The following is an 18,695-nucleotide window of genomic DNA, read 5'->3' on the forward strand; positions in this document are numbered from 1 at the left end:
AGGTAAGGAGACGTGCAGAGTGCTACAACGTCTAAATAGATATGCAACATAGACATATGCAACAAATACTATGTTCAGCATTTACATATGCAGCAAACACATATGCAACATAGACATATGTAACAAATACTATGTTCAACATTTACATATGCAGCAAACACATATGCAACATAGACATATGCAACAAATACTATGTTCAACATTTACATATGCAGCAAACACATATGCAACATAGACATATGCAACAAACACATATGCAACATAGACATATGCATAAAGCAACAACACTAAGCAAAAACATTTAAGAAATAGACATCAGCCAAAGACACGTAGCAACAACACAGACCAACATCTACATACACACATTACATGTACTTTTTTTTGACACAAACGGAACCTCATAAAAAAGATCGCTTCACGTTCAGTTGTGTTTCCCTGAATTTTGATTCTAAATCTGGGCGAAACAACTTTGGTTGACAGAAACGGGATATGCAGTCACGTGACATCCGCGCCTTGATTCAGACCACGGAACAAACGTTCCACCTCAGTTTCAGTACGGACTGAAACACCGTTTCGAGCTTGCCATCATTATTAGAGACTGGAGATCTCGACGATCCGAATCGCGTCCTTTCAAGGTATTTTCTGCAACAGTAATTAACGCTTTAAACTACAGTTGGAGAATCCGACGACGACTGACAATTGTTCGTTTCTGTCCTCTGTGGAGACCAGCTCGCTGTGGAGGAAAGACGGAGCGAAAGAAGGACCGGACAAAGACTTGTTATCGATGGAAGCCTCGCGGAGAAGGAAGATGAGAATTGACATACCTAGTGTGATGTGTTTGGTTTAATCGGTAAGTGGTAATGTTCCCGGGAATTGTCTGGTTGTCATGTTTGGTGCTTAGTGAGGTTTAGTTGTTGGAGCTGCGGAGTGGTGTTACACCAAAATCTGTGACCCATCAGAATCTGTGACCACAGAGGGCGACAGTGTACATTTCTCTGCATGTGTGTCTTAGAAGACAAGCGAAGACTTGACAGAAACTTGTATTTAAGTCAGGGTTTATTATAATGCATGTACAGTAAAGTCATGCATTCTCATAGCTATCAGAAATGGTGTCCTAGGTCACCCCTCTTGTAGTCTGGACTCTTCTAACATAATATTTGACCCTCACTTAGCCAAGAACACAGAGGTCACCATTTGTGATAACTATCAGAATTTGTGACTTTGCTGTACCGACATTACAATGAACTCACACCTAAATACAAGTGTTTTCAAGACTTTGCTCGCCTCCTAAGACGTATGCAGAGAACTGTAAACTATCGCCCCCCTGTGGTCACAGATTCTGATGGGTCACAGATTTAGGTGCAACAGTGACAAAGTTCTACTCAGAGCCATTGTAACAAAAGTGCAATTCTGGGGGCATTGATGTGGCTTTTACTTATGGTGAAAATTGCTTTATTTTCTGCAAGTATTGCTTTCTTTGCAAGACTGAACTGAGAAACGTGAAATACAGGTGAAATGAAAATACTGTAATGTCCAGCAGGTTGTGTTGACATTATGGAGGAAGAGTAAACATTTACTTCTGATCTCTCTCGCTCCTCCCCCTTTAACTTTCTCATCCTGCTTTAACTCCTCAAATATTTAAGGCCTCAGCTTCAGTAAACAAAGAACATGTGAACAGGTAAACATTAACAGCAACATTACTGCAGCATCGCTACAACACACTCTTAAAATCATAAGAGAAATATTTGGCTGCTTTAGTTTTTGGGTTAGGTGTCTGTCAGGTTGGGCTGCTTATTGATGAGTCTGAAGATCGTGGAAATGTAAGATGCTGGGATATTGTGGGTATGGTGTGTGTTTATTATGGAACCTGTAAAGTTGTTTATATTAATATACACTGATCATTCAAGATAATCTACTCTGATTTCTTTGTTGCAGCTGAAGGTAGAGCCAACTTTAGTTGCTTTGGTGGTGTAAAGGGGAGATTATGGTTTAACCGGGACCCAAAATGTGTCTGAATTTGGCCGTACTGACTTAGAAGCTGACCTGACAGCTGCCAGGGCCGGAGTGGAACCTGTTTTCAGCCTGGGAGTTTTATATTAAAGACCAGCTAACCGCTGTCTGATGTGGAGTGAACTGGATAAATAAACTATGTGTTCATTACTTACATCCTGTAGTTTTTATTGTGAAAGAAATACATTGAAAGTCTAATTTCCTGTATTAATGCACCAGATTACAAAAATATTGACTAAACAAATTAGTTTCCATGCTTTCACGCCTCCCTTTATGAAACGGCTGTGACTTGTAGCAGGGGCAGAAGCTAAACACACAGAGCCAAAGATGGACTGCTAACACTTACACATTTCAAGAGACTAAAATAAAGACCACCATTTATCTTTAAATGGGAGCAACTTGTGTTGCACATTAACCTTTCCCCCTCTCTCACGTCCTCTAGTCTCTGTCCTCCATCAACTCCGTCTTCTTCTTTTTGCTGTCTTCTATCTGTACTTCCCATCTGTTCTGCCACAGGGCATCAAAGATATTTATTAAGTTTTCTACACCTTCCTCAGTTTCTCTTTATGTCTGCGTTCATTTCAGATTCGACCCACTAAAATGTTTTTCATTAAGTACATAAATAAAAAGAAAATGTGATTTATTCAGACATATAGATATTCTACAATTCTGTTGTTTTCTCAGATGTTAACTGAAGCCTATAGATGCTTCTGGAATAACTAAACATCTTTCTGTGGTCAGTAGCTACGCTGGGTGGACTGGGACCAGTCAGTTTAATTTGCTTTAAACAACGTCTCAGCATCTATTTACCCCTACATTTATAATTATTCAGTTAAACCATCAGTGAAAATAAATGAGACTGGCTGATGTTATTCTCCATCTTATCTATTAAATATTTTCTTTGAAAGCTCACAGTGGCTGTTTTGTTTCAAGTACTGAGTAGTTTAATGACACCTGGTGTAAGTAAAGACCTACTCTGAAAGTATTCTTACCAGATTGAGTCTAGACCTGTTGAACTGAGGCGATGTCAGGAACATATTACTCCCTGTATTATGATCATTACTTATTTCATTACCATATTTATTACTGTACATTTGAACAAACCAGAAGGCCTTAGTTTTAAGATAGCAGGGAACTTATGTTATTTAAACATCACATCACACTCTGATAGTAACTGGATAATACCTGATAGTACCTGGAGAGTATCTTCCTGCAGTGGCAAAGGACCCGGAGTAACGTCTGTCTCCACCCAAGCAGCACCTGTCATCCTTCTCTTTGTTGCGTCATCATAACCTCATCACCTCTGCTTCTGTGTTATGATTTTCAGATGTTTAAAGGGGTTTATGGTCTTCACACACACATCGAACTGTGCATTGTTACCGTTTGTGGAGCTGGAATATCTCCACAAAATAAATCGGAATGAATGCTGAGTAGTGAGTAAACCACGTGTGTTGCAGCGCGACGCGGCAACACAATGCTACAACGCAACGCTCCAACACTGCTGCAAAGCAATGCTGCAACACAATGCTACAACGCAACGCTCCAACACTGCTGCAAAGCAATGCTGCAACACAATGCTACAACGCAACGCTCCAACACTGCTGCAAAGCAATGCGGCAACACAGTGCTGCGACGTGATGCCGCTGTGACGCAACGCTGTAACACAATGCTGCAATGTGATGCTCCAACACTGCTGCAACGAGGTGCTGCAACACAGTACTGCGACGTGGCGCAGTGTGACGCTCCAATACTGTGCTGCAAAGTGAGAATCATCTCCTTGGAAATTAATGTTGTGACAGGCAGCTCCTCTTTGGCTTTATTCTGCCACACTTGTGTCTGCTAAACCTGCCATAAAAATTAGGATTCTTTGTTTGTTTGTTTGTTTTTTATCTTTTTATATAAGTATATGACAGCTTCTCCTCTTAGTCGTTTTGTCATTCAAACGGACTATGATGCAGCTGCTCTTGTTTTCTGCCGACACTCCTCCTTGTTTTTCAGTCTGTATATTCTCAGCCTTAAGTTACACCAGAAACATGAGCAGCTTTATCATTTTTCTAGAGCTGCTTTACGTTGAATTTCTTAGTTTCCTTTTGATAACTTGGATGTTTCTGTTGGCCTCGTAGCCACTGCTGAACCTGTTGCTTTATTATGCTCATTTCACATTTTTTCACATATCCCTTTATTTATTTATCAATGTTTACTCAGTAAACAATGTCAACACAAAACATACATGTTCGAGACCGAATCAGACCCTGAAAACGAGTGAAAAACTCAGCAACCTGCAGCGACTCTGCAGTGATGGAGGACTTCAGGCAGAAAGGAACTGTGGAAAGCTGCAGGGACAGGAGGAAAAACATCAGTCAGCTGGTCTGCACATGATTTTAGTGTCTGACCTGACACCTTATCTGGACCCGTAGTCTTGTTGATGTTGATCCTCCTCAGGGTGGGTGTAACTTGGTGCAGTTGTAGGGTAAGAGGCTGGTGCTGTGCCTCTGGCTGTGGGGGTGAACAGTACTAATGCTGCTTGGAGTGTTGAAGCATGCAAATAAGCTGTTAAAGGTCAGGCAGAGAGGGGTTGTGGCTGACCTGCTGGTTTCTGCATTTGTACTCTGAGATGGTTTTGATACCTTTCTACATGTTATGTGTGTTGTCATTAAAGTGCCCCAGAATGCACTGCTTGTACCTCAGTTTTGCCAGGTGGATGCCCCTTTTCAGTCAGTTTGTCTCCTGCTCTGTAGGCTGCATCCCGGGTTTTTAGCAGAGACTGAACTGTGCTGTCCACCCATGGCTTCTGATGTGAAAAAAATTGATTGTCTTTGTGGGTAGAATAGTATCAGTGCAGAAGTGAACATAGGAGTGCACAGATGTGTGTATTGGCTCGCGATGGTATGTAGGCCACTATGATCATGACAGAACTGAGTTCTCTAACCAAATTAAACGGTCTGCGCTTCACTGCCAGATATTCCAGGTCGGGGGAGCAGATGGTTCCAATAATGTTCATAGCTGTACACCACGAGTTGTGAACGTACAGCACCAAACCTCTGCCTTTGGTCTTGCCTGAAGATGCAGTCCTGTCTGCATAGAACGGAGAGTGCCCCGCTAGCTCCACCGCTGCATCTGGGATATTGTTGTCCAGCCGGGTCTCTGTGAAGATTGCTACACAGCTGTCCGTCTTAAGTTAGACGATCCTCAAACAAATTTCGTCCAGGTTGTAGATGAGAGACCTGGCGTTTGCGAGGAGGACACGGGACAGAGCCTGTCTGTCGGGGTTAGTTGTAGTAGGGCTACAAATGCTAATCACGATTATTTTGATTAAACTTGAGATCGGGGCGAGGGGACAGGAAGCCAGTGTGACATTTGAAGCATTGACTAATTTCTTTTCACCCGGACTGTAGCCACGTCCATCACAACACCCTCACGGCACTCATCATACAGGGCAGAGAGAGACATTCAACTAAAATGGTGACGAGATGCCAAGTGATGCCGTTTGTATTGATGAGTTTCTTAAAATCCAGGTTGTTCACTGTGGCGAGAAAAAAAAAAGTTATGTTTGTTTATGTTTGTTATCTCTGTGTCTCTGGGAGCTGGTGGATTATTTAGTCGCGACTAGGGCTGGGTGATATGATGATATATATCATCTGGACTATAGAAAATGTCTATCGTTTCATATGAGGCTCTATCGTTTGCGCCGCAGTTAGGTGCTTTACTGTAGTATTTTACATCAAGATGCATCTTACAGCATGCCCACGCACGCTGCAGTACATTAATAAACATGTAGGAAGACGGTAGCAGATGCGTTTTAGAGCAGGGTAATGTACTATAAGATGACCAATCAACCCAAACCGAGGAGCTTGTACCTAAAAGAGGGACAACTTCTGTCGCATGGATGTGGTTTGGATATAAAAAGACCGACGTGGAACAGACAGCAGTTGTTTGTGAAGTATGTCGGCTCCCGGTCCCAACAACGGACTCCAACACTACTAACTTATTTTATCACCTGCGCAAGAATCGTGACAAAAAATACAGAGAGAGTCAATGAGCAAAAGCTGCATCGAGCGGTGGCGAAAGTGCTCATGATAAACTCCAGATGCTGCAACAGGCTTTTACCCGTGCAACACCATATAGCTCCAGCAGATTGAAGGAAATTGCTACTGCTGCTGCCAAGCACGTCTGCACAGATACGATTCCATCCATACGGTCGGGAAACTTGGGTTTTGTGAGTTGGTGCAAACATTCGGTCCGAAATGCCCAGTTAAAAACATATTACTAAAGTTGTGTTGTCTGATTTATATGATGCATGTCGGGCCAAAGTGGAGGCGGAGATTCTTAAGGGGATGTGATTTATTTTTTTCACTTGTTAGATTTTGCATAGTTATACTGTGTGCCTGATTTTTTTGCACATTAAACTTCAAAGTGTACATTTGGTATTTTGCCCTGCACTGTGCTCTTTAAACCTCAGAAGTGTGTAGTTTATTTTTTATACCCAATAGGAATAGGCAGACCTTTACAAATATTTGTGCTAAGGTGCTGCTTTCTATTGCCTATTGAACAAAGAATAATACTTGGAAGACTCTTACATGCTAAAAGAGAAGTCTGGGTGCTGTTACTGTTACAAAGTAGGCTACTGCTACATGTTGAATTTTAATGGCAGATGTTACCATGACCATCACGGCTTACTTGGGAAAAAAGTTCTAAATAAAAGAAATATTGAGTACATACAACCTTTTATTTGTTCAGTTTTATTTCAAACTGCATTTCCACATTGCAGTTTTATATAAACTATTGATTAATTGAAATTACAAAACATTTCTATATTGTGATCTATACTGTTATCAGGATACAAAATGAGTTATAGCTGGATATGAGATTTTGGTCATATTGCCCAGCCCTAGTCACAACTCACAAAAATTGAAAATTTTTCTTGTGTCGTGTCGCAAGCCCCATGATTTGTTGAAAACCCAGATCATAATTGAGATTAAAATTCGATTCATCGCCCAGCCCTAGCTTGTAGCTTAGCATGCAGCACGCTCCACTTGCCCCGCTTTTGTTAACATTGTCTTCTCAGTCTCATGGGCCACAGAGGAGGGATGGTGAATGCCTCTGTGATCTGTTGCAGTCCGGGTGGAATAAAATCTGTCTTTGGTGATGCAGAAAAACAGTAGTTTTTTTTTTTTCCCTAATTCCAGCAGGTCAGCCCTGCAGGTGAAAACCCGAACAAATACATCAAAAGAAAAGTAAATAGCCAGTAGCCACTATGTGTGTACAATCCACCATCTTGAGTAATGGCATAATTAGAATTTTATGGGTACAGTGTGAGCTGGGTGGCTGCCAGAGGCGGGGCCCCTGGCGGTCTGATCTTCGGCTGCAGAAGCTAGCTCTAGCGACGTGAAATGTCACCTCTCTGGCGGGGAAGGACCCTGAGCTGGTGCGCAAGGGTGAGTGGTTCCAGGTAGATATAGTTGGGCTCACCTCAACACACGTCTTGGGCTCTGGAACCACTGTCCTTGAGAGGGGCTGGACCCTCTTCCATTCTGGAGTTGCTCCCGGTTAGAGGCGCTGAGCAGGTGTGGGCATGCTCATTGCCCCCCGACTTGGCGCCTGTGTGTTGGGGTTTACCCCGGTGGACGAAAGGGTAACCGGGGGACGAGTCGTGACTGTTGTTTGTGCTTATGCACCAAACAGCAGTTCAGAGTACCCACTCTTTTTTGAGTCCATGGAGGGGGTGTTGGAGAGCACTCCTTCCGGGGACTCCCTTGTTCTGCTGGGGGACCTTAATGCCCACGTGGGCAATGACAGCGAGACCAGGAGGGGCTTGACTGATCTGAATTCAAGGGGTGTTTTGTTGTTGGACTTCTGTGCTCGTCAATGAATTGTCCATAACGAACACCTTGTTCAGGCATAAGAGTGTCCACATGTGCACTTGGCACCTAGACACTCTAGGCCGCAGTTCGATGGCTTTGTAATCGTCTCGTCGGACTTGTGGCCGCATGTCTTGGACACTTGGGTAAAGAGAGGGGCAGAGCTGTCAACTGATCACCCCGTCGTGGTGAGTTGGCTCAGATGGTGTGGGAGGATGCCAGTCAGGCCTGGCAGACCCAAGCGTGTTGTGAGGGTCTGCTGGGAATGTCTGGCGGAGTCCCCTGTCAGAAAGAGTTTCAACTCCCATCTCCGGCAGAGCTTCAACCATGTCCCGGGTGAGGCGGGGGACATTGAGTGGGCTGTGTTCCATGCCTCTTTTGTTGAGGTGGCCAGCCGCAGCTGTGGCTGCATGGTCGTCAGTGCCTGTCGTTGCGGTAACCCCCGAACTTGTTGGTGGACACCAGCAGTAAGGGATGCCGTCAAGTTGAAGAAAAAGTCCTATCGGGCTTTTTTGGCATGTGGGACTCTAGAGGCAACTGATGGGTATCGGCAGGCTAAGCAGAATGCAGCTTCGGTGGTCGCTAAGGCAAAATCTCTGGCATGGGAGGAGTTTGGAGAGGCCATGGAGAATGACTTCCGGACGGCTTGAAGGAGATTCTGGTTCACCATCTGGTGGCTCAGGAGGGGAAAACAGTGCTCCATCAACACTGTGTAAAGTGGGGATGGGGGACTGCTGACCTCGACTCGGAACCTTGTGAGGCGGTGGAGGGAATACTTCAAAGACCTTCTCAATCCCACCAACACGTCTTCTGATGAGGAAGCCTAGGGGCCCTTGTGTTGGCTCTCCCATCTCTGGGGCTGAGGTCGCTGAGGTGGTTAAAAAGCTCCTCAGTGGCAGGGCCCCAGGGGTGGATAAGGCCCGCCCAGAGGTCCTTAAGGCTCTGGATGCTGTAGGTCTGTCTTGGCTGACAAGCTTCTGCAGCATCACGTGGACATTGGGGACAGTTCCCCTGGAGCACACCCTAAGGGGCACCTTAGGGTGTGCTCCAACTACAGGGGGATTACACTCCTTAGCCTCCCTGGTAAGGTCTGTTCAGGGGTGCTGGAGAGGAGGGTCTGTCGGATAGGCAAACCTCGGATTGAGGAGGAGCAGTGTGGTTTTCGTCCCGGTTGTGGAACAGTGGACCAGCTCACACCCTCTTCATGGTCTTTGAGGGGGGCATGGGAGTTTGCTCAACCAGTCTACATGTGCTTTGTGGACTTGGAGAAGGTGTTCGACCGTGTCCCCCGGGGACTCCTGTGGGGGGTACTCCGGGAGTATGGAGTGTTGGACCCCCTTGTACAAGCTGTCCGTTCCCTGTACGACCGGTGTCAGAGGTTGGTCCGCATTGCCGGCAGTAAATCAGTCGTTTCCAGTGAGAGTTGGACTCCGCCAAGGCTGCCCTTTGTCACCGATTCTGTTCATAACTTTTATGGACAATATTTCTAGGTGCAGCTGAGGTGTTGAGGGGATCCAGTTTAGTGGCCTCAGGATTGGGTCTCTGCTCTTTACAGATGATGTGACTCTGTTGGCTTTATCGGGCCGTGATCTTGAGCTCTCACTGGAGCAATTCACAGCCGAGTGTGAAACGGCTGAGATGAGAATCAGCACCTCCAAATCCGAGACCATGGTCCTCAGCCAGAAAAGGGTGGAGTGCCCTCTCCGGATGGGCAATGAGTTCCTGCCCCAAGTGGAGGAGTTCACGTATCTCGGGGTCTTGTTCACGAGTGAGGGAAGGATCGGGAGATTGACAGGCGGATTGGTGCTGTGTCTGCAGTGATGCGAACTCTGCATCGGTCTGTCGTGGTGAAGAGGGAGCTGAGCCAAAAGGCAAGGCTCTCGATTTATCGGTAGAGCTACATTACCACCCTCACCTATGGAGCTAAGCTGTTGTATGAGTCAGGAAGCTTGGTTGGAGGGCAAATCACCTGAGACAAAGAATAAAAGTAGGGGGTATCATAGGGGAAAAAGATGTCCATTACAAACCACAGTGCCGATAAAAAAGACTGACATGAATTTGTTGGTAACCCTGACCACTTGTTTGTTGCAGCACTGTATTTTTTGTTGGTCAACGGATAAAAGTTGAGGTGGTGCTTTTTTTTCTTTACATAGTCTTCTCTGCAACATTACTTAAAGGTCCCATATTATGCAAAGTTCACTTTCTAAAGGTTTTCTGACAGTCAAATGTGTGCTAAATGGGTGAGTCCAAGATCTTTTCCTTTGTGATCTGCCCCTGGTAGTGGATGCTGCCATTGATCCGCCCCGACGGCTAACTGAGCCTGCCCTCTAAAATCACAGAGCAGGTGCCATCTAAAGCTGGATCCGCTCATAGACAGGGGCGTGGCGTGGGCAGGTACCACTCATGAACATTTAAAGGTTCAGACACAGAAACAGCCTGTTCTCCGTGGAGCTAACTAGAGCCACTTTGTGAATGGCCTGAATATGGGGAAGACTGAATTTGGGGTAATACACTTTGAAAACAATGTTGTATGACACCCATATGAAATTCTTGAAAAAATGTATAATATAGGGCCTTTAATATTTTATACAACACTGCTCTTCTTGTTGAATGAGGTATTGTTCATGCAGACATTTTAAAGGTGACTGAAAAGCTCTGACTGAAAGACTGAAATTCAACTTTATTTTTCATTTCAGTGTATCCTGCAGATGTGCAGCAGCTGTTGGTGACTACAGAGGGGGTTCCTTGCAAACGGAGTCTGGATTTAGAGTCCTATCTCGTAAAAGTGGAACCAGAGGAACTATGGCCCAGTCAGGGTGGAGAGCGGTTGATGATGGGATGGTGGAGAGTGTCACCAGTTTACCGATGATGATGATGTCGACTCTGAAGAGTGAAGATGATGATGATGATGATAAAGAACTTCAGCCTTGGTCATCTTCACTCCATCTTTATCAAACCAAAACTGAAGGCAACACAGAGGAAGAGACTCCAACCACCAACCCAGCTAAACTGATTAAATCAGAAACTGATGAAGAGGATTGTGGAGGACTAGAAATGACCAGTAATCCAGACCCAAACATTTATTTACAACCAAATAGTGACAGAAAGGCTTCAGACTCTTCTGAGATAGAACATTTGTCACATGAAATGGAAGACAATGTTAAAAGCTGGAATGACAATAAGGCACATGGATCAGGTGTAAACAGTGATGTGGAGTCTAACACGGCCAAAAAATCACTGAGCTGCTCTGAATGTGGTGAAGAGTTTGACGACCAACGATCTCTCCAGAAACACTTAACAAAACGGTCTTTAAGCTGTTTGAACAGAAAGAAATGTTTTAGAGTGACACAAAATGTAAATATGCAGAAAAGAGTCCACACAAAGGAAAAAGGAGTTCATTGTGAAGTTTGTGGTAAAATATTTACTCATACAAAAAATCTTAGAATACATATGAGAATTCACACAGTAGAGAAACCATTTAGCTGTGATGAATGTGGACAAAGATTTAGTGAAAAGACAAGCTTAACCCAACACATGAGAGTCCACAAAGGAGACAAACCATTCAGCTGTGATGAATGTGGACATAGATTTAGTGACACGACAGCCTTAAACCGACATATGAGAATCCACACAGGAGAAAGACCATTCAGTTGTGATGAATGTGGGCAAAGATTTAGTCAGAAGACAAACTTAAACCGACACATGACAATCCACACAGGAGACAAACCGTTCAGCTGTGATGAATGTGGACAAAGATTTAGTCGAAAGGAATACTTTCACCAACACATAAGAATACACACAGGAGACAAACCATTCTGCTGTGATGAGTGTGGACATATATTTAGTCACAAGGCAAGCTTAAACCAACACATGAAAATTCACACAGGATTCAGACCATTCAGCTGTGATGACTGTGGGCAAAGATTTAGTCATAAGACAAGCTTTAACCGACACAAAAGAGGCCACACAGGAGACAAACCATTCAGCTGTAATGAATGTGGACAAAGATTTAGTCAACAAGTTATTTTAGAACAGCACATGAGAATCCACACAGGAAACAGACCATTCAGTTGTGGTGAATGTAGACAAAGATTTAGTCAAAAGGCACACTTAAACCGACACATGAGAATCCACACAGGAGACAAACCATTCATCTGTGATGAATGTGGACATCGATTTAGTCAAAAGACAACCTTACACCGACACATGAGAATCCATACAGGAGACAAACCATTCATCTGTGATGCATGTGGACATAGTTTTAGTCAAAAGACAACCTTACACCGACACATGAGAATCCACACAGGAGACAAACCATTCACCTGTGATGAATGTGGACAAAGATTTAGTCTCAAGACAAGCTTAAACAGACACACGAGAATCCACACAGGAGACCGACCTGTAGCGTATTCCCTTTCTCAGGAAGGAACAGATGGAACACATCCCAAGAACTGCTTTTTAATCTTCTATTGACCTGTATTCTCAGTTGAATTTCTTTAACAGAGATTAACTTCTTCCAGAGAGAAAGTGGACTTTGGGACTGTGCATCAAGAATTTACGACCTGAGTCGTAAGAGTTGAACACTTGCTTAAACTATGATTTTGTATTTGAGGATTGAATAAATCTCCTGCAACCACAAATCTGTCATATTACATAACCATGTGAACCAAGGACTAACATATCTTTCCAAGGTTGTTGCACTTCAGCCAGAGAAGAAGACAGAGATTTTACACCTCCCATTTTTGTGCTTCTCTAAACTCATGAACTGACATCTCCATACAGGAAGTGGACTGAGACACAGTCCAGAACAGCTCCTATACCCTAATAACTGGAGACTCAAAAACCCCAGCTTCCAAACCTACAGACCAGATCAATCCTTGGATTTCTGCAGATCGTGTGACGTGTTTAACTGCAGATGTTACAATATCTTACGTTTAACTAACAAATGCTTCTAAAACTCTGAAAAGGGTTTTCTACACTTTATCAGAAGTGCCTTGATAAGACCAGGAAAATAGTTTCTTTATCTGAGATATAAGATAGTTGTCTTCTCTCTGTCCCAGACAATGAATGCAGGGAGCTGCATGAGCACCAGAAACGGTTGTAAGCGGGACGACTGGTCCCAACAGAACCCGACAATTACTACCATCCTCCTCCCTACTTAAAGCACCCAAAAATGTGTTATTTTATTTATTTATTTATTTTATTTTATTTATTTTTGCTGTAAACAGGACAATATTACTTAATTGTGATGAAAACTACATATACTGTTGATAAAATTAGTAATTTTTGTTTACCGTATTTTCTGCACTATAAGGCGCAGTCTCAGGTACGGCGTATATTTCTGTATTTAACCCATACATAAGGCGTACCATATTATTAGGCGCATGCTAAAAACATGCAGTCTACAAAAAAAACGTAAGCAAAACAGTGAGTTTAGTTGAGCTTTATTCTACTATTTAACAATACACTCACATTATTTTTTAATCAATCTTCTCCCACAAATCCATCAAAGTCCTCATCTTCTGTGTCTGAATTGATCAGCTGGGCAATTTCACCATCAAGCATGCCGGGTTCCCTCTCATCATTGTCGGAGTCAGTCTCGTTGCCAGGTGGCTGTTCAGCAATGATGCTGGCTTTCGTGAAAGCTCGGACAACAGTTAAAGCAGATACCTTAGCCCAGGCATCCACAATCCATTCACATTTGGTGGTGTAACTCGCCAGGCGCTGCCTCCCAGCCTTAGTAAAGGTGTGTTCACCATCTGTCATCCATCGCTCCCACGCCGCTCGCAACTTCCCTTTGAACCCCCTGTTTACACCAATGTCCAGTGGTTGGAGTTCTTATGTTAATCCTCCTGGAATGATGGCAAGCTCCAAATTCATTTGCTTTACTTGGTTTATCACCGTAGCGGTGAGATGAGCGCGCATGGAGTCGCAGATGAACAGGGGCGGTCAACCACTCATTTTCTCCTCGTCCATCCAGCCCTTTTCATTGGCCTTAACAATGACTCCAGCTGGAAACTTTTCTTTTAGCAGCGTCTTCCTCTTAAAAATGACTATAGTTGGTAGTTTCTGTCCATTACCATGGCAACCAAGAACAACAGCGAAAGCCGACTTGTCATGTCACATGGTGCATATTGATACCGTGCTGGTCCCCTTTTTCTCCACAGTATGGTTCACAGGGATATCAAAAGTAAAGGGACCTCGTCCATGTTTGTGATGTGGTTGGGCTGGATCTTTCTGTTGGTTACTGCAGTAGGTGCGGAAAATGGCCAGCTTTTCTTTGTAATCCGCTGGCAGTTGCTGCGCCACTGTAGTCCTTGCGCAGATGGAGAGATGACGCCGTTTCATAAAATGAAAGCACCAAGACGGACCTCCTTGAAAGTGTTCGATCTTCGATTTTTGTGCTATCGTTGTTGCTTTCAGTTGAGTAGTAACTGTAGAGACGCTTCTCCCGGCTGTTCTTTGTTCAGTAATCAACTGTTCAAGTTGGTCTTCTAACTGTGGCCACTTTGCTTTGTTACCGTGGAAACTCTGTTTCGTCTTCTTAACTTGGCACAGTTCATTTTCTTGCTTCCTCCACTTCCGAACCATAGATTCGCTGATTAAATTCTTTTGCAGCTGCTCTATTCCCATGTACAACTGATAGGCTGTAGTTTGAGTTGTGCCATAAGCATGTCTCTTCACTGGTGCCATTTTCGGGAGTCCTTAGACAAACAAATATTGTTTTGCAGCATACCGTAGTCTACCTTTAATATACTGGCACCTGCCGGGGGTGTGGCAAGGTTAGGGTACGTGCTGAGGCGCACACATAAGGCGCACTTGGTCACTAGGTGCATGGCCAATTTTTGAGAAAATTTAAGGCTTTTAGGTGCACCTTATAGTGCAGAAAATACAGTATTTTAAAAACTGGATTTTGTAGGTAAAAATGGCTCATAATGTCCTCTATAGGGTAAAACCAGGTTATGTTTTTCGTGACATAGAGAGTTTATCTACGTCAGGAGAAAATTTTAAAATCCCCACAGCCCCTCCCTTCAGATGCAGATAGATGGGGTCCCCGCCTAGCAGGCATAGAAAACCACGCCCACTAACGCATATGAAAGAATGTGAGCTGAGTTGCTGTCTGTCAATTATTTCTGCCTGTGTATCCCATCCCGTCTACTTTCCGCTGCCTGATCCCTAACCCTTGCAGTTGCAGGCATTTTTCAAATTCGGCAGTGGGTGGAGCAATACAAAAAGTGGGGGGTGTAGTTAAACTTTAACTGCTTCTTTGAACGAGAACTTGCGTAATAGAGTCTTTGTGAATGATTGATTTGATTAAGTTGAAGGGATTTATTTAATTATTCTAAACTTTAATGGTTCTCCTTGCTTCCATTAAAAGAAAATATTGGTGGTGCCCTGAGGTTTCCAGATAATAATCATAATAATAATGTATATTAATTATTCATATTTTATATCAACATCAGTGTTTAATAATGCTAGATTGCTACAGACCATTCAGCTGTGATGGATGTGGACAATGTAGATTTAGTCAAAAATCAAGTACATGAGAATCAATACGAGAGAGATCAAGCTGAAACTGCTCTACTACATCTCAGTGCTGAGACACAGTCGATCATAACATCTTACAAAACTGGCGGGTAAACTGATTAGGACTTTCTGGCACTGCAATTAATTAGATTGAGTTCTATTTAAAAGACAAGGACTGAGCAATCTGAATGAACCAAAATAACCTGTGGCTTCATCCTGGGGCCACTGCTGTTCAACATTTGCATGCTCCCATCCATCCATTTACCGCCGCTTATCTGGAGTCTGGTCGCAGGGGCAGCTGCCTAAGCAGGGAAGCCAAAACTTTCCTCTCCCTGCCCACGTTCACCAACTCATCCAGGGGGATCTCGAGGTGTTCCCAGGCCAGCCAAAAGATGTAGTACCTCCAGTGTGTCCTGGGTCTTTCCCGGGGCCTTGTTCCGATGGGGCCGTGCCTGGAACATTTCACCAGGGAGGCCTCCAGGAAGCATCCTGACCAGATGCCCGAGCCACCTCATCTGGCTCATCTCGATGGGGAGGAAAAGCAACCCTCCCGGCTCACCAAGCTTCTCACCCTATCTCTAAGGGCGAGCACCCCCACCCTGCAGAGAAAACTCATTTTGGCGCTTGTATTCGAAATCTTGTTCTTTTGGTCACTACCCACAGCTCTTGACAATAGTTGAGGGTAGGAAAGTAGATCGACCGGTAAATCGAGAGCATTGCCTTTTGGCTCAGCTCCTTCTTCACCACGACGGACTGATGCAGAGCCCGCATCACTGCAGACGCTGCACCGATCCGCCTGTCAATCTCCCACTCCATCCTTTCCTCACTCGTGAACAAGACCCCAAGATAGGTGAACTCTTCCACTTGGGGCAGGACCTCATTCCCGACCCAGAGAAAGCACCCCATCCTTTTCCGGCTGAGGACCATGGTCTCAGATTTGGAGGTGCTGATTCTCATCTCAGCAGTTTCACACTCAAATCGCTCCAGTGAGAGCTGAAGAGCCCAATGAAGCCAACAGAACCACATCTACAGGATTCCCCAGGGGACATGGTTGAACGCTTTCTCTAAGTCCACAAAGCACATGTAGACTGGTTGAGCAAAGTCCCATACTCCCTCCAAGACCCTGAATAGGGTGTAGAACTGGTCCAATGTTCCATGACCGGGATGAAAACTACAGTGCTCCTCCTCAATCCGAGGTTTAACTAGCCGAAGGACCCTCTTCTCCAGCACCCCTGAATAGTGTGAACCTCCTGTAGTTGAAGCACATCTTCCGGTCCCCCTTTTTTAGGAGGGGGACCACCATCCCAGTTTATTATATTTATATATTATATATGGTGTTATATTTATTATAACACCATATAGGCTAACAGTAAACAGAACAAACAATATCTAGAAATCCTCTTAATAACAATGACAACATAACACGAGAACAGTTCAGGGAAGGCAGGATCTGGAAACTGTAAAGTAATGTTCCTCGCAAAGAGGTTTTCCGCAGTTTTTGCAGGTGCATTGCACAATTCTTCTGCCAGAGCAGCGTGCACACTCCCTCTTTGGGCAACTTTTCTTCATCATGCCAACTATGGTTATTTTGTTTTTCAGCAGCTCCTCTGCCAGACCAAATAAAGTGAAAAACTTGTCACTTGTGCAGTCACTCCTTTCAGTTCTTCCATCACCTCCAGCACAACTCTGTGCCCTTAGTTTTTTTCTGCCAGCTGATCAGCCGATGTACACACTCACTTTGCAAGCTACCCACATTTTCAGGTCATACCTGGCCAGCTTCATTGGCATTTACTGCCAATGAAGCAGCATTTAGCTGTTTTGCTGCAAAGAAGTGGAACAAACTGCCAGTGGAGATAAAACTTTCACCAAATTTGGACATTTTTAAATCCAGGTTAAAAACATTTCTTTTCTTATTCGCTATGCATGAAATCTGCATGTTAATGTTTTTTAACTTATCTTGCTTTTAAACATTTTAATGTAATTCATTATTGTGTTGTTATTATGTGTTGATGCCTTTTACTATTTCTAAATATCTGTAATGCCTTTGTTTTATGTAAAGAAGAAGAATTGTCCTGTACATGAAATGTGCTATACAAATAAACTGCCTTGCCTTACCTTACAACTGCAGCGCGTTTTATGCGCAACCAGCTGCTCATCCACACAGATGTCCTCATCGGGGTTGAACTTAATCATCTGGAGATGGTCAGTCCAGTAATCCCAGGAGACTAAAATAGGCACGGATGGTGGTTATATCAGTATCCCTCCAGTCAGCGACCATCCTCCTTTCATGCAGGTTTGTATATTTCACCGTCAAGCTGGTTAGCTTCTTAGTGAAAAATAAATTGAAGCAGTCCACCAGCAGTCCACGAGCCTATCAGTCCCGGCTAGGGCATAGTGGGTGGTATTCCCGTGCATGGAGGATTCCACTGGAGATCCATGAAATACAGTGGCAGCTGGCTTGACCACAGTCAGAATTTGTGGGTGACCTCTAGATTTTGATACTTTTAGATACTTCTCTGGGTTGCTGGGGCCCTGCACTGCAACCTTATGGCTGTGGTGTGTGGTGTGCCCTGATTCGGGTGGTTGCCATGTCAGTGGCTGCTGTAGGACATGGATGAACTGGCTCCTGGTGTGGATGGATCCCCATGATATTGTTTCCTCACAGCAGCATCAAGCCAGATATTTATCACTTTTAGTATTTATACCTACATTCAGTTTGGAGACAAAAAATTAGAGAGGATTTACAGATTCAGTTTCTACGCATCTCATGAGATCTTGAATTTGAGGGTCAGAAGGTGTATAAACACAAAAAGTTTCCTTTTCACAGCATCTTTGTTCTCATTTTTAATTTTCTAATGGTTTCAGAAACTGAGCTGAAATGCACTTCCTACTTACTGGAAGTCCTCTACGAAGGCAAAGTGACACACTTACATCTTCCACATAACCTGTGAACATGCTACCGCCTTTTGATTATGGCTTTTGCACAGTAGGGCGGTCACATGTCAGGGGTGTAAAACACGCTTAGCCTCAGGGAAAATGGGGTTTCTAAAAGAGCATTTGGTTCTTGAACGTCTCCCTACAGAGAAAATTTGTCTCTCAACTATGAGAGGCAAAATGAGAAAAAGAAATCCAGAAAATCACATTGTCTGATTTTTAATTAATTGGTAAATTCCTCTGTAAAATAAGTATTTGGTCACCTACAAACAAGCAAGATTTCTGGCTCTCACAGACCTGTAACTTCTTCTTTATGAGGCTCCTCTGTCCTCCACTCGTTACCTGTATTAATGGCACTTGTTTGAA

At 43.9% G+C, this 18,695-nt stretch overlaps 1 protein-coding gene across 3 annotated transcripts; it reads left to right on the forward strand.

Moving 5' to 3' along the window:
• Positions 1-534: 534 nt before the first annotated feature.
• LOC121648322 (gastrula zinc finger protein XlCGF8.2DB-like) lies at positions 535-12,922 on the forward strand. 3 transcript variants are annotated; one of them, XM_041998344.1, is made up of 4 exons: positions 535-635; positions 730-850; positions 10,565-11,738; positions 11,991-12,922. In XM_041998344.1, exons 3-4 carry the CDS (start codon positions 10,671-10,673, stop codon positions 12,339-12,341), a joined length of 1,419 nt encoding a protein of 472 aa, XP_041854278.1. In that variant the 5' UTR covers positions 535-635; positions 730-850; positions 10,565-10,670; the 3' UTR covers positions 12,342-12,922. The 3 variants fall into 3 exon arrangements, with proteins under 3 accessions (XP_041854278.1, XP_041854279.1, XP_041854280.1); XM_041998345.1 differs by having other exon boundaries at positions 10,565-11,705; positions 11,958-12,922; XM_041998346.1 differs by having other exon boundaries at positions 10,565-11,451; positions 11,956-12,922.
• The last annotated feature ends 5,773 nt before the right edge of the window (positions 12,923-18,695 follow it).

The sequence above is a fragment of the Melanotaenia boesemani genome, chromosome 11 (genome assembly GCF_017639745.1).
Source record: "Melanotaenia boesemani isolate fMelBoe1 chromosome 11, fMelBoe1.pri, whole genome shotgun sequence".
Taxonomy (NCBI): domain Eukaryota; kingdom Metazoa; phylum Chordata; class Actinopteri; order Atheriniformes; family Melanotaeniidae; genus Melanotaenia; species Melanotaenia boesemani.

Coding starts and splice junctions, on each gene's coding strand:
- LOC121648322 (XM_041998344.1), top strand. CDS start 10,671: ATGGCCCAGTCAGGGTGGAGAGCGGTTGATGATGGGATGGTGGAGAGT. Junction 11,739..11,990: donor AGGCAAGCTTAAACCAACAC/ATGAAAATTCAC, acceptor TTAAACCGACAC/ATGAGAATCCACACAGGAGA.